At 45.4% G+C, this 26,234-nt stretch overlaps 1 protein-coding gene across 5 annotated transcripts; it reads right to left on the bottom strand.

Annotated features, from left to right (window-relative positions):
• Window positions 1–26,223, bottom strand: GAPVD1 (GTPase activating protein and VPS9 domains 1). Of its 5 annotated transcripts, XM_027892953.1 has the most exons (28): window positions 25,964–26,223; window positions 25,452–25,500; window positions 20,211–20,425; window positions 19,017–19,860; window positions 17,759–17,845; window positions 16,593–16,727; window positions 16,294–16,483; window positions 15,294–15,374; window positions 14,326–14,486; window positions 13,433–13,559; window positions 12,576–12,701; window positions 11,599–11,772; window positions 11,181–11,321; window positions 10,462–10,596; window positions 9,801–9,920; window positions 9,279–9,356; window positions 8,781–9,154; window positions 8,182–8,269; window positions 7,729–7,809; window positions 6,946–7,068; window positions 6,335–6,464; window positions 5,836–5,945; window positions 5,057–5,216; window positions 4,428–4,615; window positions 2,893–3,106; window positions 2,254–2,326; window positions 968–1,165; window positions 1–299 (listed from the first exon to the last, which is right to left on the bottom strand). In XM_027892953.1, the coding sequence occupies exons 3-28, from the start codon at window positions 20,393–20,395 to the stop codon at window positions 159–161; spliced, it is 4,464 nt and encodes a 1,487-aa protein (XP_027748754.1). In that variant the 5' UTR covers window positions 20,396–20,425; window positions 25,452–25,500; window positions 25,964–26,223; the 3' UTR covers window positions 1–158. The 5 variants fall into 5 exon arrangements, with proteins under 5 accessions (XP_027748754.1, XP_027748756.1, XP_027748755.1 ...); XM_027892955.1 differs by lacking the exon at window positions 25,964–26,223 and having other exon boundaries at window positions 11,181–11,243; window positions 25,452–25,606; XM_027892954.1 differs by lacking the exons at window positions 25,452–25,500; window positions 25,964–26,223 and adding an exon at window positions 25,038–25,244.
• Window positions 26,224–26,234: the final 11 nt, after the last annotated feature.

The following is a 26,234-nucleotide window of genomic DNA, read 5'->3' on the forward strand; positions in this document are numbered from 1 at the left end:
TCTCTTAAATTAATTAGATTAGTAAAGGTGTGTTTTAAAATGCCTCAATTCTGTACAGTATTATACAAGGAAAGTCTCTTCTTCAGCTTTTGCAGCTGTTGTACATTCTCAGACACTCCTCTCCTGCTCACAGTCTGCCCATGCACGTGCTGAGCGAGTTACTTGCGATCATCGATGGTTTTGATGAACTCCACGGCTGCCGTGAACTGCATCCACCAGTACGACTCCTCTCCAGACAAACAGTTGGCATAGAAACTGCTGATGTACTGCACGGTGGACAGCAGGCAAGGGGGGTTTGCCTGGGGTGGGAGAAGAGAGAGATTCTCACAGTTTGTTTGCAAAGCTCAGCACCAAACAGTGCAGGATACAGAAAGAACCACAACTCCCTTTGTGCAGTGATCCTGATACCACACAGTGTGTAACTTATCTCACTGCTCATCCTGACCAGCCCCATCTCACATGCTCAGAAGGAGCCTTCTTCCATCAAGGAGAAGTGACTAGCAGGCCAAGAGAAAGAAGGGGAACACTGGTAGAATCTGTGAAGGTCATCAGGACCTCAACACATGCAGAGCCCGTTGTTTTAGTGTCTGACACGTGACAGACCATTCTCCACTCATGTCAAAAAGACCAGCAACACAACACAAGTCAGTCCTAGCGTGGATCTTGTTCCTGAGAGGACACCACGAAGCAGGCACTGATGGCAGATGCTGGTGGACATATCTCAAACAAACTCCACTCCACACACAAAATCTGCACCCCAATTTCCTTGGTTCCAAATGCTAAGTTTGCTTGGATTCAAAAATGGTAACTGTGACCATGTTTGTGATTCCCATTCCAACCTGCTGAATCAGACGTGGGTTTGAGCCTGGCATGCTCCCCATTACCCACAGGGATTACCTCTCCTCCTAAATGTGCTTGTTAATGACAAGAATTAGCTGGGGTTTGTGACCTCTGCAAAAAAACTCACCTTTATGAGGACAAAAACCAAAACAGGAACAAAATCATCTGCCCCGGGTACTGAATCCTCGTTGGCCAGGCTGAGCAGGTTCATGATGGTGGAGCACATCCTCAGGATACACTGCACCTTGTCTCGGGGGGTTTTGTAAGCACTTATCGTGCGGATTTCAGACTGTGCCGACGGCCACGGTGCCTCCCGGAGATACACCTGTGGAAAGACCGACATGCTGCCAGTTCTTGTCTGTCCAAGCTGCTGCTGTGCACCACAGACCAGAGACTCACAGGCTCTGGAGAAAAGGGAAGCTTTAAGGCAAGATGAGTTCAAACTGAAAGAGGGCAGATGTAGGTTGGATACTTGGAAGAAAGTCTTCCCTGGGAGGGTGGGCAGGCCCTGGCACAGGTTGCCCAGAGAAGCTGTGGCTGCCCCAGCCCTGGAAGTGTCCAAGGCCAGGTTGGACAGAGTTTGGAGCAACCTGGGCTGGTGCAAGGTGTCCCTGCCCATGACAGATGGGCTCTATGGTCGGTCCCTTCCCACCCAACCCATTCTGTGAGTCTGTGGCTGAGATGGTTACACTACACTCACAGTGCAGGTGGCTTCCTGAGGTGTTACCCAAACAAAACCAATAGGAGGAGTCAGTATTCTGTGTGCAACTCCCACAATGAGCCTGTACTTTTCCATGGCTCAGGACCCTGTTCCAGGTGAAGGCAGAGCTGTAGGGCCTCTCTTCCTTTGGGAACACTCACTGTTTAGAGTCACACACTTCAAGTGCTGAACTGAGAGCCAGGCAGCTGCAGACATCCAGCCCTGACAGACTCCTTGAGCCTACCAACCTGCTTTTAGTTATCCTATTAGGCACGAGAAAAGCGGGAACGCTGGGTAAATTCACAGAGCTGCAAGGGTTTGTTAATTCTGGCTGGTTCAGAAAGTTAACTTGACAGCCATAAACCACAGCCATGGCAGGGGAATCACATCAGAAGCGTAAAGGATTCAAATCTTCTCTTTTGAAGCAAATTATCAGAAAGTTACTGCATCTTAGTGCAGTATAGCATTGGTTCTTAAATTTTAATATTAGGACAGAAGTGGCAAAATGAGAAAAAAAGTAATTTAGAAGGATCAGTCAAGGGAAGACACTAAGGCATGGGTAGAGCATGTTTTTCCTGCAGGATATGTCAGCTGTCATGGACAGAAAAGCAACACTTCTAAGTGAAAAGCAGAACAATCCTCTCCCCATCCCAAACATAATCAAAACCAAGCACCCTGACACACATACAGAAGTGAAGGAAAGGAGTTGTTACCTCAGGTATCTGAAGGGCCTTGTGGTTTGCAGTCACTACTTTGGATAACCTCTGTATGTGCTCATGAAGGACCCTGAAAACACAAAAAACACGAGTGAAAAGCAAGCAGCAGCCAGCCTGCAGTCCCCTGGGGCTTCCCACTCCTTTTAAATTTGATACTACAAGGGATATCTGCAGGAATGTACACAGTCATGGTGGCCCTACAGCTGATGGACACCAGGTCAGTGAGGGTGCAGAGGACTGTGCTGTACAACCAAGTAGCTCCTAGAGCATTCCAACAGCATCTATTCTAAAACACAGAAACAAAAACCCCAAATGCGTGGAAAACACTGCACCAAACCAGGAAATGGATGAGTCCTGAGGCAGGTTTTGATCATTCTCTCGGAGCACACACTTGCAGACCCGACTGTATCCCAAGTCATTGCATTTACAACTTCATTCTGTTCTAGCAGTTTGTTGCAAACATGGTTACAAACGGTGCTAAAGCACTTCCTTGGTCTTTTGTAAAATGTTCCGAACAAAAATATGAGTTTGTGTGGCCTGGCTGACAAAGACAAGTCTGTCACAGGAAGGGCACACAGCTTCCATCTGCAGCAACTGCGAAAGAGAAACCAAGCACTCAGAATGGCATTAACTTACTGGTCACGCAGAATATCTCCATCCTGATTAGGGTAGAAGGCAAGTTTGAAAATGCGATTCATCACACTGCGCTCGATGGCTAATTGTGCATCCTGAAGCTGTTCCTCACTGGCATTCTGCCATATGGCATCCTGAGCCATAGCCCCGTACAGGAACTGAAGGAAATCCTCAACTTGGGCTGTTTTATCATCTGCTGCTGTGAGCTTCTGGAAATCTGACACGAGGTAAGAAGAGAAAGAACATTCACTTAAGTAAAAAGTATTAATTCTGATAGAGTTTTCTGGCAAGAAGAACCCAGAATCTCTTTCAGACTTCCTGCCAGCCAGCAGTGAGGCTGTTTTGCCCACATCCCAGTAAGAGAAATACAAGCAGAAACAGTTGAAATAAATGGAGGCATTAGAGGAAAAGCATATAGAACATATTTAGTAAAGCTTATGGTCAAAATACTCGATACTGTGTTAATCTCTCCCTCTGCAGCACCAGTTCTTAAGCCTCTTCCCAGCCACCCACAGCAATCCCTGGGACAGGCACTGGCAGGAACCAGCACACACAAAGCTGTCAGATGCTGAAGGGGGAGCTGGGGTAGATATGGAAACCCATCTGCCCCCTTTCCCACTACCTTTATTAAGTACACATAGATGCAACATTCGTGTTTATGTACAAAACACAGACTGAGTGATCAGCCCAGCGAATGCAGCATGACCAAATCACTGCCCATTCATCAGCTTCATATTTACAGCACCCTGCCCCAGAGACAGCTGCCACTCACATCTGCCAGCAGCCTCAATGCCACGGCTGCCAGTGGCTCTTTTAGATCATCCAGAAATAGCTGTCTCCTTTCTGTCCAGTGAAAGGGCTTTAACTCCTTCCTGGGTCACTGAATCTTACTACAAATACTCTCATCCCAGCGAATGCAAGATCTCATATTAATTCCAGCCTATTCAGGCACATTTAATATGCAGCACCCAAATGCTCCAGGAGCAAGAACTGACTCCAAATTCCTTATGTGCTCCATTAAGTCACACACGTGCCTAGAGAGCATAGAACTAGTTTGGTGTAAGTGGTTCTGTTTAGAGAGTTGTCTTCCTGGTGGTGCTGTTCCTTATGCCATGATATTTTTAAATCTTTGACTCATTTGGTTCATGCTACTACTACCCCTCATACCTTCTAAGATGCAACCACAGGTTCTAGACTAAGAATTGAACGCTGCAACTTCATTTACCATTTATCAGTAGATCTAAAATAATTAACAGTATTCATGCTTCTTCCATGGTATTAGATAATATGATTTAGCACAACTTCTTAGGCCAAAGCAAGGTCAAATCACCTTCATTCTCCCAGCCCATGAAAAATGCAGGCAGTTATCATGGCTTAGCTGCCACAACATATAGTAAAGTCACAGTAATCTATTTGAGCCGTTAATTCACCATTTTAAGAGTCCTCTCCTCAGACCAAAAGTTGTATTTTAAAACATTAACCCAAGCCAGCACCTAAATAAGAACGAATATAAACACTCCAGTCTGCATTAATCTTACCTTGAATAAATTCCCTTATTTTCTTTTCTTTGCTCTCCAGCAGTAACCTCACACATACTGTAGTGAAGTATCTGTTGGCCACTTCTTTATCTCGTAGAACTCTCTGCAAGAGCCTTTCCAGGTGTGCTTGTGTCGTCTGCAGGCCTTGGCGACAGCGAGTTAAATAAGCGATATATGGAGCTCTTTTCCTAAAATAAAGAGGGCTCTACATCAGATTGGTAACAGAGGCTAACAGCTTCACAAACTGCTAAGCTATAGTGCAGGAGGAGTCTTCAACCTGTTGTTTATAAAACACAACAATGTGTGACTCTGGAAGTTCACCTCACACTGCCCTGGCAGCACTCAAGAATGCCAGACTAAAGCAAGTTCCAAACTGCATTTTGTGTGTGTTATAGGTTAAATCAATTTGTGGGGAGTATTCAGCTGAGTTTATTACTACCTGGAACAACTTAAGGGCCAAGCTTTTTTACGCCATTCACAGATAGGTGAGACAATTTCATTGTTCTGGGGGGAAGCAGAGGTGTAATAACCTGGCTTGCTGAAGTACAATTTAAAACAAAAGGGATGTTCCCAATCTGCTAGTGAATAAAAATATGAATTTGGGATGCTGTTATTAAAGAACAAGCTACCTATAGTCCTCTGCAATGGAGGCCAGCAGCTTCCGACAGGTCCTGTTATCGAAGCGGCTCACGCAGCGCATCGTCTCCTGCAGCTGCGCCATCAGGTTCTTGTCCTGGAGGTTGATGGCTTCGGCCAGCTGAACTTTCAAGAAGCACACAATTTCATTATCTAATAAAGAACAAAGAAAAATCGTTAAGGAAAAGAAAAGAGCACGATGAAAATTATTGTTTCCCATATTCAAAACCAGTTTGTGATTTAAAACAACATTTCTGTATATGAGGCAATAAATGTTATTTTAGAACAGTTTAATAAGCTTTCTTGAATTTTCCAGATATCAGGGGATAAGTTTTCATATCACAATCTTATCTAGTATTTAGAATCATTCTGAAACATGAAGTGGACCAGGTAAGGTAATAAATTCAAATTCACCTGCCTGCAAATAAACATAGAACAAAAGGAGGGACACAACACAACACATATATAGTAAGTCAACATAAAGACTAGTTAAGTCATTCGTGTAGCACAATTCCCAACAGCACATGTATTTTGGGAGTCTATTCTACAACCTCAGGCTCCACCTGCACTATATCTGTGGTACTTCATTAAAAAAAAATGAGACCAGATTTAAATGGCAGTTTGTGAAGCAAGAACGAAAACATTCTGGGGACAAGAGGCAGCCTGTGCCTTCTAAGTCTATAGCAAAGAGAAGCGACCACAAATGGTGCAGCACAAGTGTCATTGGATGGGGGACAACAAGAGACACACACAGTACAAAGAACGTTTTTACCTTCGGGGTCTGTGTGGTCGGGGAGACCATTCCGTGTTGAGTGGGTCAACATCGGGAAGGCAACTGAATCTGCTGAACAAAGAGCCAATCTCAATTTCTTCTTTGCATCCCTTAAAGAGGAAAAATATTTTCTTAACACAGTTGCTGCGAGGTCTGCTTCTTCAACAAGTTCTTACTTTCCTTTTTATTTAATACTGCCTAGAAGTTATTTACCATAATTTTAATATACCAAAATTGCCAAGACTTCAGAATAGCACTTCTTTTGATATAGCACCCAGACCATTTTCGAGGGAATTTTCCTAAACACTGAACTGCTCTGTTCTCTCAGGTTACAAATCCCTCCTTCATCAGTGGAAACACAACAGTTTTAGATGCTTAGAACTAAAAGTGCATCAAACTTTACAACTGATCCATATTAAGATTCTTGTGGGAACCAAACTCACAGGTTCAGCTTTTAATTCTACTTTGTGGGTAAGACGAAACCTGCAAATGTCTTTACCTATAGGAGAAAGCAGAACTCTGTGGTTGTGCTACTTGACTGGCAGAGTCTGGGAGATCGTCTGCAGACATGTTCTGCAACGCCTCATCCCGTGGGGAGTCGTGCATGCTCTCACCATCCCCAAGAGCCTCTGTGGAGAAAAAGAAACATTACAGAGCCAGAAGAAGAAACCAGACTAATTTTCCGTTTGTTATTCTAAGGTCAGGGTGGAAAATGAAGACAGCAAATAAACCAGTTTATTTTGGATAAGTGAAAAAAGCTTATCAAAATACACAATCTACAAGTTGCTAAGAAAAAACAGCATCAGTTTTGTAAGGCAATACACTTCTGCAGTACCCATTAAAACAAAAGAAAATTAAAACCTGGTAGGAGGTGTACTATCAATAACCAGCCAATATGGCAATGGCATTATGGAAGAGGGGTCCTTGGGAATACTGATTTAATTCCCAGCCTCTGTGGGACTGTCCCACAGATTATTTGGCAAAACATTCCTGGTTTAGAGCTCACATTGTTTGGCTGGTAATGCTAACGCTGGTCTAAAATACTGAAGTGGTTTTATCTTTAAGGAGGAGAAACTACGTTGGTGATGATTCCAAAAGCCAGGCTCTCACCTGCACTGTCATAGTTCACTATGGCTCCTTCACTGGGACTGGTTCTCTTGATTGCATTCCTGTATTTGTCCAGAATGTCCTCAGCAGCTTGTGCCTGTGCACTGAGCCTTGGGCTGGGATCATCTGAAAGGACCACAAAAAACAACAGGAGTCACCCTGGTGTTGTGCCAACTGAAAGCAAATACAAAAACTCAGACCTACACACTTGGACTCTGTTTTTAGCCACATCAAACAAAGAGCTGCTTGTATTTCATGAAGCCTCAATTCAAATATATTTATAAAGTCTGAAGCAAACCAGAAAAAAACAGTACAATGAAAGGGAACATGAAAAGCCAGATCCTGAGCAGACCCTCAGCACATCTATACTGCATACACAAATGTTTCTGGGATATCTGAAGACTTCTAGAAATGATTAGGCGAACGGAAAATGAAACACCCAGGTTGAAATCATGTTTAATTTAGCACTTAAGTTACTATTACAGGACTGTGCGTGCAGCCATCCTTACAGCTCAGCTGTGACAAGGATGTGAGCTCTGTAATGGTAGGGGGGTAAAAAGTGAGGACTTGAGTTGAGATTCCGCTATCTGCACTGACAGACGCCTGACAACTTAAAAACAGTCTTCAAGTCAAGAAGTCTTTATCCATTTTCTTATTCAAAACGCCAGTTGTGAACATTAACTACAGCAGCACATACTTGTCTGTCAACAGCTACCTGGTGGGCACTCTGGAACTCCAGAAGGCACGTTCTGAGAGGAAATTACTATGATGATATTATTCACATACCTTGAAGTGTTGCGTATCTGTCAGGCACCATGTCATCTTTGTCTTTTTCTTGTTTTTCTTTCTTTCTAAACGGAATAGGAGCTGAAAATGCAAGGTACTTCATCAAAGACTATTCTGAGATAATGGCCAAATTGGAGAAACTTTAAGCAAGTGGCTAATGCAGAAGATTTTCATCAAATAAACTTCAATGATAAGCTTATCCACAGGGTTGAATAGAACTGCACTGCCATCATCTGCAGTAAGCTCCACCTCTACCAGACACCCAGGCAGAACAGTTTTGCCTTCCAGGTACAATACACTCTAGAGAACTACTATCCAAGGGGTCAGGTAGCTTCCTATTTTTATTTACATATTTATTTATACTTTAGTTTAGCCATTAAAGTGACTAAAGATATAACAAAGGCAGCGTGCACTCTGGCTGAAGGACCAAAACCCGACAGACATTGACCCCACCTTTGGGCATGGCAGATGCAAAACGTTTCCTCCACCAGGGCTTGTTCCTGTCAGACTTCTCATCATCGCTGTCTTTTCGTTCCTCAATCTGCAGAAGGGCAGAGTCTACATTTGAGCATTTACCAAATCAAGTGTAAAGAGGGAATTTCTCCACATCAGGCTCTGCTACACTGACTGTAAAAACAGAACTACAGCAGAGCACAGAGAGCAGATTAAGTCAGAAATATCCCTCCTGAAGAGGACAGCCTGTAAATGCAAACCCAAAGTCATGAAGAACCTTACATTTCACTTATTTCTTCTTTTAAAGATAATTACTTCTCAGGCTGCTGCAGCAGTTTAACATTACAATGAATTCATTTCTGAAGTGCAACCAAATCCAATAAAGCTCATCCAGTAAATTTAAGAGAAGCCAGCTCCATTTAAGCCACTCTGGACATCTGCAGCTTTAGCTTATAAAACATGACTGGGCAATGTTTAAAGGGTAACAACAATGTGCTGTAATTCCTTGGCTAAACACATTGAATACCAACTCTCTGGCATGGATGCTTAGTTAAAGTGGGCACAATAGATAAAACCGAAATGATAAACAGAAGCCTCACCTCTCCCCTGGAGGAGTCCTTGCTGGGAGATGAAGAGGATGACTGGGACGTGGCTGCCAGCACAGCTGCTCCGGCGCTGCCGGTGGCCATGGGCAGCTCCCGCTCCTCGTTCCCAGGACGCCTGTTCCAGCCGGGATCGCTCATGGGCCTCCGCACCGACGACACGATGTCTGAGCTCCTGCTGCGCACCAGCCTCTCCGGGTAGGAATGTCTCTGCTTGAAGGCCTCCAGGTCAGTTGGAATCAGGGCGTGAGACCCAAAGTTTGGCAGTCGGGCCTCGTTACCTCCCACGGCTCCTTCCAAAATGGGCGGATCTGGAGGTGGATGGGAGGGTCTTGCATAGTGCACTTTAGGCCTTACTACAGCTGACACTCCTGTGGTCGTAAGCATAAAAGAAGCCACACACATTTAAGATTCTTCCAAATTATGTGGTATTTCCACAGAAGCATTGAAAATGCCTATTTTTAAAAATAAAAAAGCTTACTCTTTACAACTCACCCTCATTTGAGGACAGAGGGTCAAACAATGCAAGCAAAGAATCTGTCTGAGAAGGAGGAGATGTCAAATGACTGGCTCCTGAAATACAGAGAGAACAAAGTTAGTGCTGTACCAAAACTGCCTCCAACGTGAGGGACACTGGAGAAAGAGTGCTCAGTCACAGCAGGTTACAAAACTGCAAAATATTTGTAAAGATATTCTTGTATGGAAAGATCTCTGTAGTTCATGGCAATGATCAAAGAGTCACATCACAAATAGTGGGGAAATCTTCAGGAGTGGCCCGACTCCAAAATGCAAGAGGACAGTCAGTGTAATCAAACCAAATTAGGGAAAGGTGATCTTAGATCCACTACTCAAGCTCTAGTACTGAAAACCACTAAAGCTGTCAAACAAATATACTGCTGGCAAATACAGAAAATGTTGAGCTTAGTCACCAGCACTTTGAAATTGGAAAACCTGTAACATTTAAGGACTCTATAAATGTCATTTGTGCTTATCAGAGATTCCAGGTGAGTAACTTACCATGGGCTGTTTCATCCATATCAGGACTTGTCACAGAATCTTTTCCCCCAAAGTCAGAGCTACATTCAGATCTGAGATCCTCAATCTTGTTAGGAATATCTTCAGATGTTGCACTAATACCTTACAAAAGAAGCATCCATAATAGTCTTTCAGAGAGCGAGGAAGCAAAATCCTGAGGCTGTACAGATGTTTGGTAAATACTGCAGTAATCACGGTAGCACCAACAGACACCAGGAGTTTCTGCACTCCCAAAATAACAATTTCTGGTCTATATTTTGAAAAGCTTTAACACTGCAATGAATACACTCTGACAAGGGGCATTAGAAAGATACTTTACTCTGTTACATACTTGTCAGAAAATGAAGAACTAGAGATATGTTGATTTACTGAAATAAAAAAACTTGTGATAATAAAGCTAAACACAAGAAAGTTTGGAGTTTCTTCCAAATCGACAGTGCTCTGCCAACCACTGCTGTTGCAGCACAGAGTATTCACGACTCTGCTGCCTTCTTCATTTCTTCCCTAAGAACAGAGAATCACTGCTTTGAAAATTCCCAAATGAGTGCAGGAAGTTACTTTATGAGTGATGTATAACTAAAGCATGTGCAGCAGGGTGAGTGCTCTGACAGAACAGTGTGTTTTCAGGGACAGCTGAACACACCTGACACAACGCTGAGTCCTGGAGTGCTGGGTCGAGAGCTGACCTCCCTCACATCTGTGTCATCAGACGTGCTGCCCAGCCCAGAACAGCTCTCCAGTTCTTGGAGTCTTTCCTCCTGTTTTAAGTCTGGAGCCTCTACAAAAAGGAGACAGTGGAGAGCAGAGAGAGAAAGTATCATTCCTCAATGCCAGGCTCCCTTAACGTTCACACGCAGAAGGAATGCGTGGGTGTTGATTTAGTGTATCCAGTTCTAAGGTAACTCAACCACTTCAGCAAGAGTTTTCTTATATTCTTTGATACAGAAGGCAGAACTCTGCACAGACAGCAATGCTCTGTCTGCACAGGAATGCTAAGGAGTGTTTACTGTTTAAAGTGTTGTATTTCTTAGACACAACAGGATACAGTCACACCTTCACTAACTGCCCCTACTCAATATCACAAGGAAGGAAAGCAAGTGAAAGTTTGCTTTGCAAACCCTTCTCTTCCCCTTCAGCCCTTAAGAATTTCTTAAGTAACAGTAAGTCTCTCCCAATGCTTTCCTTCTTCTCTCCGCCTAGGAACGATTTGTCCTTTTAATCCTGGAAGTATTCATAAACACCAACTTAATCCTAGGACAACAATTTCTTGAAGAAAGAAGAGGCTGCTGTTTTGCATTATATGCCTCTGGAAGAGTCTTAGAATCATGCTAAAGAAAAAAGCAAAAACTGCCCAATTCTGACCTGAATCACTTGGTAATACTTCCACACTCCACGCCTCACTTGTGGTTTCTGATATGGTTGAACCTGTGCAGGGATCAAGCAACACGGATCCTGAACCTGGCAAACACAGCAAGCTGCCTAGCATGTTCTCTGCAGCTGCACCTGCAAAAGTAAAGCCGAAGCGTATGGCTAGAGCTGGGCTCTGGAGACAGCTCTAGATAGAAAAGTGTCCTCAGTAAAGCCACCAGGAAACACAACGTTGAAAAGAAATGAGCAACTGAATACAATCCAGGTCATGCACACAAAATCCTCCTAGGGGAAAGCTGCAGTTTCATCCGTGGACACAGCCTGTGGAGGGAGGAGGAGGAGGAGGCTCTGCGGCCTCGTGGTCCCGGAGCAAGCGAAGCACAGGAACGCTCCAGGTGCAGCACCCGGTTACCTGCGATCTCCTGCAGCCGGTCCTCGTCCATGTTGGGGTCGAAGTCACTTCCCAAGACATCTGTGCTCCAGGTTTCGCTCACGGTTTCTGATATGTCTCTGTCATCAGTCAAACCCATCATATCGCGGATTTCAAACTTACGGAGCTTGTCATCCAGATTATCCTGAGTTGTGGCTGTGGGAAAATAAACAGTTCTCAACTTTCTGAAAGGCTTCTCCAATTACTTCAGATTGAAAACCTGGACGAGTGCACTGTAGAAAAAGACCTCCAAACAGCTAACCCTGTATTTCTGTCAGGTAAGACAGTGATTTTAAGTAAGGCCTGTAAAGCACTGTGATACTATCCAAAAGATGCTCTCTGAAAACACATTTGAGATGTAAGAAAAAGAATCTGGAAGTAAACATGGTGACCTACTGACTAATTCAACAGACAAAATAAATGAAATGTAGCGCTATCAAGAAAATGATAGGATTCCTGTAGAAGAACTAACCACAGAAAAGCTAAGGCCTCCAGAGACCAATCCAGCCCAACCCCCTGCCCTGATCAGTGACAGCAGGTTGCTCGTGGCCGCGTCCAGTCATATCTCCAGGCTGGAGACAGCACAGTCTCTTCAGGAAACCTGTTCAGTGTTTGACAAATTTATATCAAACAAGGAAACTATTCCAGATGCTTTTAACCTACTCCAATCCAGATCTCCCTACTCCTGAAAGGAAAAGCTTGATATCAAGCAAAACTTCACAAGCAGTTTCCTACAAAGGAGTTAAGCCTCAAAATTCCAGGTGATTTCCTTTCCCTAACAATAGACTACAAGAAATGTTTCTTGGGATGAACCCAACCAAAGCATAAATAAATGCAGGAGCGACCACAAAAGCAAAACACCTGCTTTTTAATTCCTGAACTAGTGCATTTTGAACCTTTTTGCACAGGACCTTGGCTTTGCCATCCCCAGCTCCTTGGGTTGTATGAGTGGCACCTGCCTTGCTCGTGCTCCAGCAGCTGCAGAGCCTCCACGCCGTTGCTGCCGGAGGGGCCCGCGCCGAGCTCTGACACCGACTCCCCTTCCAGATCCAGCGAGGACACCGAGTTGGAGCGGTTTGAAGGACCTGCCAAACCAGATTTGACTCTAAATCTAATCTGAGTAACAGTGCCTAAATATACAGCATTAACAATCCAGAGCGCAATTCACCAGAAAAATTAGAAGAAATTACATAAAACACTGAGTGCCACCGCTCCTGTACTTTGCTGTAACTAAACACTCAGTAAAGTCTTTGCCATTTATTTGCCCGTGAATTTGTTTTCTTTATTTTGAGGAGACAGAGAGCAAAAACTACATTATGGAAGTTACACAAAATAATGTAGGACTGATCTGTCCAAACCTCTCCCATCCCCCAGACACCCGTGCTTTGTTGTGCCTAAGGTTCATAAAAAGGAGTTGTCCAGAGTCCAGAAATTATTCTAAGATATGTAACAGTTCACTAAAAGATGATGAAAAATAAGTCTGAGAAGCCCAAGTTAAGAATTAAATTAGATTATCTTAATAACTAGTACTACATTTAAGTTTCAAAAAAAATATCCCTTTGTTTTGTCTTTCTAAACATACTTAGTTTTTCTCTTCCCAATTCTCAGACTTGGTTATGCCTTTGTAGGTCAAAATTTAGCTGCAGGCTTTTTTCTCTGAACAACTACAAGAAAAGACAGGCTCCCACATTACATGGCCTTCAAAACAGCAAAGATGAGATGCTGTATCTAACACACCTTCCTTTAGATTTAAGGGGGGAAAAAAACCCAAAAAACAGAGCAACAAAACTTCCTCAAGACTTAAGCAGCCCTTCACCTTCAGATATTCCTTCCAGATTATCACTGCAGAGGGAAAAGCGCAAGGTTTTATCAGGTTTACCATGGAGTTTGGTTTCGTCAATGGGGACATCTTGCCCGCCATCTGCAAGCTGCATATTTAAGACCTGGAGAGTGGGGAAAGAAACAAGACTTCCTTAAAATCACCTATTTCTCAGGTAACTAAATAGCAAATAAAATATTGGAGGCACATTTTTGTATTGTCAGTGCCACAATCAAGCTTCTAACATTCCATCTGAAGAAGGGCAGCAGTCTCCCAAGTGAGGGCCTGGGGACAATGCAAGATACCACACTGGGAACATCAGGCATGTCCTGATAATGGAGTCAAGCTCCAACAGCACCCCACAGACCAGAGTAACATGGAAACTGAGCTCCACGAGGCTGCCAAAGGAGATAATCCCAATCTCCAGGCAAGGCAGCAAATCTGGAAGCAGCAGCTGGAGAAAGAAAAGGCAGTAAATGCAGCCCTGCCCTAAGAACACTCTGCAGGCACTGATGGCACTGATAGCACAGCTCTGCCTGCACAACAAGCTGGGCCTCTGCCTTTCAAGTCTGAGCTGCCAAAAACATTGGGATTGGTGCTCCAGTTCTGTCATTCACCCGTGTCCCTTGATCCAGGGGACAGGGCACTTGCATCACTTTCTTCAGCCTCAGAAATAGCTCAGGTTTGCTCTTAAGCATCTTAAGCGAGGGAAGAAAAACACCTAACAGAGAGAAATCCAAAAGCTACGAGCCCCAAGTTCAGTAGCATAAAGCAAGGATTTTAATTCCAATTATCACCAAAACTGAAGTGTTACAACCTCATTGTTCTGCTATTGAGAAGACAGAGGCTGCACTGTTCAAAATATCTGAGATGTCACCGTGTCTGGATACCTCATTTTCTGACATCATTCCTGGAGTAATCTGTGGACCTGTCCCCAAAGAAATCACCAGCACTTCTTCCGGTTGAACTTCTGGGATAGTCTCCTGAGAGGATCCTTCATGATCTCCGTGCTGATCCATTAGAATATTTGATCTACTTCTGCTTCGAGTTGCTACGAAAATATTTTGAAATATCAACATTAGAAAGTTTCCTTGTTTAAAGAGGAAAAAAGGACAACACAATGGAAATACAGAACTATAGTGTTTCAATTAGTAATACCTACAAAATAAATTTAAGAAATCAAAGTCTTATTAAACTTTGAGATATAGAACTGGTGTTTGAGTATTGATGAAGGAAACTTTCAACAAAAAAAGAAGTAGAGAAACAAGGTACACTATGTGCTGTTTGTCTACACAAATTCAGCATATTCCAATCACAGAAAGACCTTTAATATGTTAAATAAGAAAATTAAGTTTGTTACCAACAAAAAACATCTAGGTTTCTGTGGCTTAAAACTCTGAATAATTTGTTTAGAAGGTTTTTTTCACCTAAAAAGCCAGATATCTAAAAGGTGTCTCAAACACAGACATACAACACAACATCGGGTGGTTTACTCTGATTATTTTGTGACTCTATTAATCTTTTTAACTGGTCTCAGATTCCCATGTTTGGCTCCGTGGAAGCAAAAACGCCCACATGGAATTAAGATTTCTCAGTATGGCAGCATGACACCAATTACTTCTTTATTTGATCTGGGGAAAACAAGGCAAGTGCGCAGAAGTCACAGCCAAATTCTGATGATTGCCCAAAGGCACAGGAAGGGTTCTAAAAAACCACATGAACACAAAGTAAGTTTCACAGAGAAATCAATGAAGAAATCTGAAAAGGGAACTGATTGCCAGAGTAACCCAAAGACATGCTTGAGTCGTGACACAGGTCAGAGGTTCAGACAGGAGGAAGGAAAGAGGGCATTACCCACCAAAAGGGGTTACTAGAGTTATGTGAGCTGACAGATTGGTGGCAGAGGTATCCCAGGCAGTAATGGCTGCCAATTGCTGTCCTGGATTTCGAAAGCATTAAAATGAAACAAAAGAAATAAAAACTTTAAGCAAAAGCTATTTTATACCATAAAATAAATGCTGCTGTGCCACTACTTTATAGGCTTAAGACCAGTGCCATTCAGAAGCAGAGTTAAAACAACATGGGACAGGTTTGTCTCGGGAGTGGGTTTGTGGGTTTTTTGCCACTTATCAGGCTCTGCATATTTTCATCCTTTACACACCAACACCAAATCTCTCAAACAAAACTATCCCATGTAGTCATAATCACATAAATGATCACTGACTGATTATTCATCACATAAATAGTTACTGAGTATTTTCTATTTAAAAATAAAATATTATTGCAAAGGAAAAGTTTAAGACCCAGAAATCCTTTTCGAAAAACAAAAGCCAACCAACATAAAATTGCATTCCAGAACACTGACAGTTGGAATTAGAGAAGACAAAGAATGAAGAGAGGAGAAAGCTTCTCTTCTCAGCACATACTCTGAAAGCCCTGCTCCTGCTTGTTCATCTCCTCCCCATTTGCTCTCTTCTGAGACAGAAAAATGTTAAACTTACTCTATCCCACTAATTAAACAACTCTGCTTTCCATCTTAACACTTCCTTAAGCAATCTTCCCTCCCAGATCTGCTTCCCCTCTTTAAACTTTCCCATTATTATCACTGTCAGCCCCCACCATCATGAATGACTGCCATCCACTCCACTGCTTCTCTCAAGCTCAGTCCGGAGGATGAAGCTCACCCACCCTTCCTGCATCACAAGGCTTTCTATGCTAAAGACAATTCTTCACTGCATACACAGAAAAAGGAAGAACTGAAGGTGTAGGCAAAGAGTAGCCCCAAGAGATGCCTGAGACAACGGCCCAGAAATGTCCCAAGGAACAGAAACCACGCAGACTCCGCTCGCTCCCCTTACCTATCGGTAGCCGGTTTTTTTTGTTAGCTGGAGTGGTCGCAGGAGAAAGCTGGGGGGTGTTATATGGAGTCATTTCAAGGCTGCTGCTTTTCCCTGGCTTGTTCTGGGGTAAGTTTGCCAGCAAGTTTTCCAAAGCCATCCGATCTTCCTTGAGCTGATCGCTGGACATCACGTTGCGCATAAAGCCAACCTAAACATTTACAATCGGCGTTGGTAAGAATTGTAAAAGGTCAGCCTGGCTCGTGTGGGCATTTGGGCACAAGTTTACAGCACTTCTTTTCAAGGACATGAGGCATTACCAGAGTGGTCAGCTGGCTGTATGTCATGTACACCACGGTCCTGCTCAGCCCCTCCAGCAGGTTGACAGCAGACATGGGAGGCGTCTCCACCGCCCGCCCGTCGATGACCACGTCCAGGAAAGCAGCCACACAGCTCTGCAGGGAGAGGGAAGGGACCACTTCTGGGGTTTGCAAAGACATTTATGACAGGACTTACAGAATGATGTTAAGTTTTGCTTCCTACTTTTGAAATCCTACGTCAGAGTAGCAGATAGCATTAAAAGCCCTGAAGAACAAGCAAGGAAAGCATGCAGTGACTTTTAGCATTTCCTGCTTTGCTTTTCTGCATTCAAAAGTGTTACTTAAGTGTCCTCTTAAATTTTTTTTAAATAATTAAACTGTTTTATGACAATTAAACTGCCCCTTCCTGAAGAATGTGCTGAGCACAGAACAAAAATGAAACAAGGAAGCAACACACAACATCTCTTTCTAATCTGATGGCATGTTAGTTTTATAATAAATGTGTTGCTTTGTGGTATGACTGTGTAACAATTAGAATTAGCAAAAACCTGGAAGGTACACAAGGATATCAATAGGTTTTTAACCATCTGACAGTACAACAAATATCATTAGTTTCACCCTTGCTCTGATGAAGGTAACTGCTATATGGCTATGAATTACAGACCCAAAGAATATGCTGAGTTCGAAGGGACCCACAAGAGTCCAACTCTCAGAAGATTCACACTAAAATGGAAAAGCTGAACAAAAAAGCAAAACTATGCAAAAGAAAAAGGATCAGAAGTTACTTGCACTAACAAAGACCATTCAGTCACACCCCCTGCCGTGGTCAGGGACACCTTCCACTAGACCAGGTCTCTCCAAACCCCATCCAACCTGGCCTTGAACACTCCCTGTGCAGTCTAAAATGTAATTTGCTTTAATTTCTTGGTTTGTATTTTCTTTTAAGAAGTATTAGGTCAGAGCAGAGGCAAGAATCCCCGACGCTTTAATTCCAGCACTCAGGATTTTTTTTGCCCAGCTTTGTGCAGGATTCAATCTGCTTTTCAGTACATGTAACTCGGAAGTTAAACTCTTAGTAAGTGCTTTGCAATGTCTGAAAAAGCAGACTGCAGAAGGATGATGACGTATCCACTGAGCCTCAGGGTTTTTTCAGTCTGGATTCTTACTTTGTCAAATTTAGCAAGGTTGCTCTTGGTACGTGGATCTCCCTCCTCAGAGCCCGTCATTGCCAGCTGCTGCAGAAGCCTCCCAACCTGAAATGGAAGAGAAGTACAAAGAATAAGCCTTTGAAAACAACATGATGGACCCAATTACAAAAATTACTCAAAAAAACCTCCTTCATTCTAAATCCTTTTTCAATTAATGCTCCGAGAAATACTTCTAACTGAGTGAACAGAGTCTTGTGCTTGCTTTCAGGGCAGAAGAAAAGCAAGAAGCTTTAGAAAAAAAGCAGTCATTGCATTTAACAGAAAATGTGCTGTGAGCATCCATACTTCCCCCTCCCAGGAACAAAGCTTGTTTTGTTTTTACAACACGTCACAATTGAGAGTTGAATCTAGGTCATCTTAAACCTAGAGGTTTTCAAAGGCTGCATATAGTTTACTGAGGAAAAAATAGCACGAGGGCTAACCCTGATTTCAGAGCACATATCCCTTATTAATCTCCAACTGCAAAACAACCCTCAGTTTAAAGAGTTGTCAGCTGCAAGCTCTGCTACAGCATCTGAGCAGTGGCACAGGAGAGGATTGCTAATGGATTTTAGAACAGCGCTGTGTAAAACACACCAGAACGATTATGCTGTGAGAATCACTCCCTGCCCAGTTTACAGACAGTGTTAAAAAGCAGGTTTTGTTCCTCGTGTGGGGAGCATCCTCAGTCAGAGGAGCATTGCTCAACACCTTCAGACAACACCTTCACGTACCATCATTAAACTGGCCAAGTGTTTGCACAGAGACAAAACCTGGTCATGAGGGCTGGGCAGCGCTCTGAGGGCTGATGACACAGCAGAGCTGCCCACCACAAACACCGGGCGTTACTGCCAGACAGCAAGGGGGGTTCAGCAAAATATTGCACTGTCCTTTGCAGTACCTGGCACAACATTTAACATTAGCAGGAACAGCACAACACATTTACACACGTTCCAGAATTCATCTTTCAGTCAGTTTTATGCTTTAGCTTCCATCCCTTATACCAGCTTTTATACGGGATATTTGCAACTCTTCCAAGGGACACAGGAATATGTGCTGTCAGTTGCTTCAAGCCAGTATTTTAAGCAACAATTAACATAAACATTTTGTTGGCATTCCTCTTGTAAGTAGGAGAGACAATACCTTTACTGTAGTAGCATCAGTTCTGGTGGGAAAAAAAAGGCCAAGAACATCTCTCATATGTACAATTTTAAGACTGCTTTAACATGAATCATACCTGCATCAGATTAAATCTTGCAACCTCATTTATAGGAGCATCAGAAATGATCCCATATTGCTCTGGGTTAACGATTGCAGGGCAGATGAAACAGGCCAGAAGAAGATCTGTGCACATTGCTCTGACCTCCCCAACCTCCAGCCTGTCCACACACGACAGCGTTTTGTACATCTGCGACACAATCCACCTCAAGCTGTGAGGGAAACAGTAAGTGTTTTGTTTGAGATAGCCAATGAATTTGTTGACCAAGGTCACCAGCTTGGCCTCATTGGAGTCAACCATCTCTTGGACTCTTTGCTTGAACTTTTCTGTGCCTTTCTCTCCAAATAACTTTTCCTGCTGTACTGGGGAGAATCTCTCAATTAACTTGTTTGCATCGGTTTCCAGGTGGTCTTCATCTTCAACCAAAAGCTGCATGATTGGCTCATGTAAGGTTGCAGTAAGAAAGAGTTTTGCAGAGAAGAGTCCCTCAGAGAAAAGTTTGAACAAGATGCTGAAGGCACAGGTGCCTCGTCTGAGCAGCCGCCGGGGGTTGTCGCTCTCCTTGAGTTCAAACTCGATCAGGTAACGGAGGACCTGCAGGAGGTAACTCTCATCCTCCTGCATGATGCAGTTGCCATAAATGGAGGTAAAGACTGTGTGAATGACACTCTGAGTGTTGTCCTGGTTGAGCTTCTCTCCAGCAACCAGGCAGGACGCAATAAGCCTTGGGTTCTCTCTCAGTCTGTTCAGGAATTCTCCATAAGCAGTCTCCTGAAATCCCAGCTGCTTATATCCATCCACAAACTGCGTGTCCTCCAAGACTTTTGCATGCTGGCAACATTCGGCAGGAGAAGCTTCAGCACTTTAAAGAAAAACATTGAAACAGTGTAAGTAACTCTTAAGTAAACAAGATCTTCCTAAGAGATGCCACATGGTCAATCTATTAACCAGCCAGCCACCAAGGAAAAAAGACTTTGCAGGTAGTTACTACAAGCGATTTGCAAGTTCAGGAGAGTTTGTTCCTCTGAACAAAAGCACAACAAACACGGGTATTAAAAAAAAGCTGTCTAAATGGCCAACCAGTAACTTTCATGCGTGTTAAGATTCCCTTGCTGAGGTTTGATTTTAAACCTCACTGTTTCTATAGTGAGCAAAGCACTCCAGACTCTAAGTGTGAAAAACGTGCTGGCTTATCTGCCAGGCAGCAGTCACCTGGTGATGATGAGCCTGTCCAGGTTGATGCGCTGCTGTTTGGAGATCCAGGCGGTGCGGTACAGCTTCTCCGCCGTCTTCAGCACGTCCGCGTTGAGCCGCTGGATCAGCTGCTTCTCGGCGGTCACGTAGAGCCGCTCCTGCTTCAGGTGGTGGGCCAGCGTGTGGATGTCCAGCTTCACCATGGTGGGCAGCCAGGGGGGACACAGCACCCACTGAGTGACAGAGAACGGCACTGCTGAGTGCCACGGTGAGAGAACGAACCCCGCCAGCCCCCACACCGGGCAGTAAATCCTGCTCTGTGCCCCTCCCTCCAACCCCCAGCCCAGCACTCAGCGACCCACTCACTCTTTCTTAGTGCAAGGTTTCCTAACTGCCACCAGCCCTCCTTCTGTCAGCACACCAGGGGCACTTGCAGAGAAGCAAAGGGTGTTTTCAGCTGGCACTGGTGAACTGGGACACACAGCACTGCCCAACCCCTGCCCACACCCCCAGTACACGAGGTGGGAGTCTGCCCATCACCTGCACAGCCCTTTCTTCAGCTCAGGTGACACAAGCTCGGGGAGATGAAGACCAATCCCATTCCCACCCACTGTCTGGGGAACAGGCATAAAGATTTCTGCCTTTAGTCCTTCATCCTAAAGCCCACCCATGTAACACAAGCACTGGGGTGTAATCTCTGGGCTGCTACCTCTCTCACCTGTTGGTGCATCAGAAGCACCAACCTCCCAGTATTGCTCTTTTCTGCTATAAAAAAAAAAATTACTAATTTAAAAAAAAAAAAAATGACAAAAAAAGCAAACCCCAAGGAGTATCAATAGCCAGGTAAGGCAGAAGCTGGAAATAAGTCTGGAGACTCTGCTCAACAGGAGAATTCATTCAAAAAAAATTCCTCAAATATTTCAATTCAGAAGAATATTTCTCTGGGCCATGATCCAAAACTGCTGTTTTAGAGAGAGAAAAAATGAAACAGCCGTGGTCTTTCATAGCACATTAGGGGCTAAAATCTGCACAAACTACTGCTCTGTCTGAATGTGATATCAGCTCCAACTTCACAATTAGAGAATATCTCAGTTAGCAGAGTACCACACCAGTCAAGGCACGTTCCAGGAGCAAACCCATCTAAAAATTAACTCCATGGGAGAAAAAAAAAAAAATCAACTGCATTAATGCTGATGAGGGAAGGGAAATCATGCAGGTCATGGAATTGATGATTAACTGCTGTATGTCTTCCCCATCAGAATCAACAGCCACACCGGATAATTTAGGAAGGAAAAGTCTGTGATCTGTAACAGCTACCTGTAGGATATATCAGCAATGGATATGCCAGAGGGCTCTGCTGAGGAACCCTTCAAAGCCACACTACAGTTAAAATAAAAAACTTACTTCCCACAACCTGCAGTGACTCCAGACAGGTCTTGCTTCACAAACCCATTTAGTCCATGCTTGAGAAAGTACAAATAATGTACCATGTGCTGGCTCAGTGCTCTCCCCTTTTAGTGTTTTAAAGATCTGTGGTTCACTGTTCAGCATAGCAGGAGGTGATCCTTGCTGAACAGTAGGAATACAGATTAGCTCCCTAATTAGGCACAGGTTTCCCATTTGTTGCGTTTTTTTCAGCCTGATAAGCAGGTGCACTGACAACCATCACTGCTCCCTGTGTAATTAAGTTCTTTCATCTATAGTTTTGACCTCACAACCAGAACCCAGGCAGAGACAAACAGAGAAGCTGTCACAATCTTTAGATATAAAACTTTGCAGTCTTATTACACCTGATGGTGTCAGATGTAAAGACCATTCCTAGCAGATACAGACAACTGGGTATATAAAGCTCTCAAAAAAAAAAAAAAATAACCCTGAACTCAAAAGCCCTCCAAAAACCCAGCAACCAAAGGTTCCAGCTGAGGCACCCAAAGATGAGAGTACAACAGGAACTTGAAGGATGAGCTAACTCAGATGTTTTTAACTAGGGCAGTCTCAGAGAAATGATTAGAAAAAGAAACATTGCTGTTACTGCCAAAGTTCTTTGAGAAACAAATAACTTCTTGCAACAAATTTATTTTTTGTCTCAGAATTTAAGGGCTCACAAAAAAAAAAAAAAACCAAACACAAACAAAACCAGCAATAAACTTGTTACTGCTTGCAAACACAGTAGCAATCATTTGTGATGCCACTCCAAAAAGCCTGACAGAATGGCCTCACACCCACTTGGAAAGTGAAGTGAACACCCAGCACAGGACCAGAGCACCTCAGCCCTTACCCACACACTGGGCCCTGAGTGGCTGTGGGACATTGCCCACTGCTGTATGCTCTGATTTTTAATTTCAAACTGTCACCATGAACTTCAGGCCCAAATTAGGGCCCCAAAGAGCACCATTGGCTGCAACTGTACTTCTAAATATACTGGTCTCGTGACTACCTGATAACCTCCCATCAGCTGGCACTACCCATGTGTCTGTGTTATCTGCCTCTGCTGCACAACAGCAGAAATAACCAAAGCAAGAGAACTGATTCAGAACTGAGCCACAGCAGGTTACTGTGTGCCATTGCTTTGTCAGGAACTGTGAAAATCCACAGGATTTTCCTGTCAATCCATAGGAAGACAACTGCACGACAGCAGCTTCCACCCTACGTACAAGAAAACAGGACCAGCAGCTTCCTCAACTTTGTGACCTCCATAAAAATCCAACTGACTCGACTCCAAGCATTGCTGCTGAGATCCACCTCCATGGAGAGGAACACCTTGTCACTGCCTTTCACTAGTCTTTAAATGATTATTCTGAAGCCACACAAGCACAGGAAGAACTTTGTCCTCACCTGAGGTCCCTCAGACACCTGAGAGCAGAAGATGTGAAGTTTAACACACACGGCACTTCAGCAGAGCTCAGGAAAGAAACCCCAAAAAACCCCGTCGGGCAAGATACGTGTGCTTCTCCTCTCTTCAGATCCTGCTGTTACTGACACAGCCTGTCCTGAAAGGAGAAACTGCTGTACCACCAACACACCCACCTGACACACACTGCTCCTCCCCCAAAACCTCTTCCCTTTAAACAGTCCCAAGGGACAGCGGCTGCACCCTCTGACAGGCTCCACAACCTTCACTCCAGGCCAGCACTGGGGACAAGGAGCCCGTAATTATCCAGCAACCTGGTCTGGGAGTGCCACTCACCACACCTGGAACAGCAGGTATCTGTATGTAGCTGCATGAAGGAGACAGTTTAGGATATTTAGACATCCAACAGCCTGCTGTGGCTGAAGAAACAACAGATATTAAATAACTTCTGCTATGCGCAGATTACTTTTAAATCCTGAAACTTCACGTTGATATGAAAACATTTCCATTTTCTGTCAGTTATTTCAAGACTTCTCAGGAACCTACTAGTAACTGTGACACAGTAAGAGCAGCTTAGCACAACAACTCAAACAATTTCTCTTCATGATGCTCCACATATCAACAACAAAGACTGCGTGACCTGACAGTATCCGAGATGCCTTGCCCTGCTGGCAGCACAAATTTGTTCAGAACTTGAGGCATTCTATCCTTTGATGAACACAGGACATGGATTCCTTCCTACCCTTAAAAGTCCTGACGTTTTGAACTTTTTGGTCCTGAACTCCACCTTAAAAACTCTGTAGGTTTGTCCTGTGACATGCAGGAATGAGCCACATCCCTATTTAGCATGTCTGTCATTCACTTGACAGAAAAGAGATTAAGGAAAGTGGTAAATACTGCTGGTACACCAGATTCTTCTTCCTACTACAGCATTTCCTGCTCTGGGTTAGTGGCTCCTCCTGAGTCTCGCTGCACAAGACAACTTCCAAAGCAAGTTTGGGCAGATCTAACGTAGGCAGGGCAGGGCAAGGCACAACGGAAATCACTCCTTCTTACTCAAAAGTAACTCCTAAGCAAGCCTGAATAGCTTCCAAGCTAATTCAGCCCTGATGAAATACCTCTTTTCTCACTAGTATTTTTAGTAGCAACTAACAAGCCTCATTTCTTTATACAAGCTAACAGCCTGTCTGCCACAGTCGAGCTAAAAGAGCCTTTTTCTGGGTAGGATGGTTCACCATGACCTGGGGCTCATCTGCTGAACTCTCAGGTTACAACACCCACCATCTCAAATGCACGTGTTACACGCAAAATGCAGTTCCACTGTCTAATTGACATCAATAAGAAACTCATCCTTCGAGCTTGCTCCTGCCAGAGGCTGCTCTCAGCCAGCACTGGACATACTGTCCATCCGTGGGCAAGGAGCACCTTGTCTCCCTCGCCCCAAAACAGAACTTGATCAGTAATGCACAGGATCAGCTGGCTACTAAATTATCTATTATGGTATTACTGCACTGCATAAAATCAGTAAAAAGTACATAACCAGACTAAAATCCTCTCCAGTTGCTTGTGATGCTGTAAAGAGGAACTCCCTTTAGGTAAGGGCCATACTGAAAAACTTTCAGTTGGAACAAGTGCAGAACTCAAACTGACAAAACCAACCTGTTCCCAGCCTGTTCTCCTGAGAGCAGCTCCCTTCCCCACAGTGAAACATCCCATCCAGGGGCCACCAGGGAGGACAGCTGCTACCGAGGAGGGTGTATTCTCCAGGACCTGACAAGTCTCACCCCAAAACCTCTGTGTGGAGTATCTTGAGTACTTTGGAACCCTCCATGGCAGCAGCGATGTAAAAGTCTGGTTCCTGAAGCCACCACCCTGCTACTTTTACAGAATGTTTCAGATTTCCCGTACCGCCTATGCCATTCCCCCTCCATCCTCTCCAAACTGCAGCTTCTACTTGTGAGTCAATCGCACAGTCCACCAAAATAGCCTTTTACCTATCAGTAAGTGTAGTGTCACATGCCCGCTCCGAGAGCTCCATCCCGACAGCTCTCAGAGCGCGGGATCATGACTTTGCAAGAAAAAATCCTGATACCGCCTGGACAGGGCTCTAAGGGCTGGGGGTCTGCGGGCACCCAAAAAGGGAAGTCCCGGCACTCGTCAAGTTTCAAGCGCTGGACGTGCCCAGCACAAAAGCCGCGGAGCAGCCGGGAGGCAGCGGCAGCATCGAGGCCGCGCTGCCCGTGGACCGGGGTCCCGACACCCCCGAGCCGCGACCCCCGGGCCCCCGGCGGGGGCTGCAGGGCACAGACACCCCCCCGAGCGAACCCCACGGGCAACTCCTCCCGCCGCCCCCGCGCCGCTCCCCGCGCCTCCCGGGCGCCCTATCGCGATACCCCCACCCGACATACCCCACTCGGCTCCGTCCCTGCTCGGCCGCCCGCCTTCCCTCTCGCTGCCCTGGAAGAAGCGGAGGGTTTGTCAGGCCCCGGGCCTTCCTCCTGCCGCTGCTGCCGCTCCTCCTCCCGCGGCCCCGCGCCCCGGGGCGGTCTCTCGGCGGCCCGAGCGCTGCCGGCCCCGCTGCGGCCCGGCCGGGCGCGGCTCTGCGCACGCGGCCCCGGCGCTGCTGGGACTTGTAGTGCCGGACCGGGCCGGGCGGGGCGGGGCGGGAACAGCCCCGGCCCGGCCTGTGCGTGCGAGGCGCTGTGTCGGGACACGGCGGGCGTTCGCGACCTGCCGGTACCGGCGGGACCGGCCCCGGTGTGGCCGGGGGGGCTCTGGGCACACACGTGTCACCTCATCCCCGGGCAGCCCGGCCGTGACACCGGCCCGGCCTCCGACCTCACCGCACCTCCCCCGGGCGGGGCCCCCGGTAACCCCCGATACCCCCCCATAACCCCCGCACCCCCGGTAACCCCCGTACCCCCGGTGTCCCCGGGAGACGGTGGCGCCCCCCCCCCGGTAACCATGGAAACTTCCAGAAATGCTCCCCCTTCCCCCCGGCCGTGGTCCCGCCCAGCCAATGGGACGGCTCCGCTTGGCTCGCGCTTCCCCGTGGCGGGGCCGCCGGGTGGAACCAATGGGGAGGCGCGAGGGGGGCGCGCCTGGCACGGCGGAGCGGCCGCGCGGAGCTCGCCAATCGCGAGAGGCCAGCTTGGTCGCAGCCGGCCAATGGGGGGGCTCCAGCGAGGGCG

This window comes from Empidonax traillii, unplaced genomic scaffold (assembly GCF_003031625.1).
Source record: "Empidonax traillii isolate 1590-97213 ecotype Southwest subspecies unplaced genomic scaffold, ASM303162v1 scaffold375:size1330703, whole genome shotgun sequence".
NCBI lineage: Eukaryota > Metazoa > Chordata > Aves > Passeriformes > Tyrannidae > Empidonax > Empidonax traillii.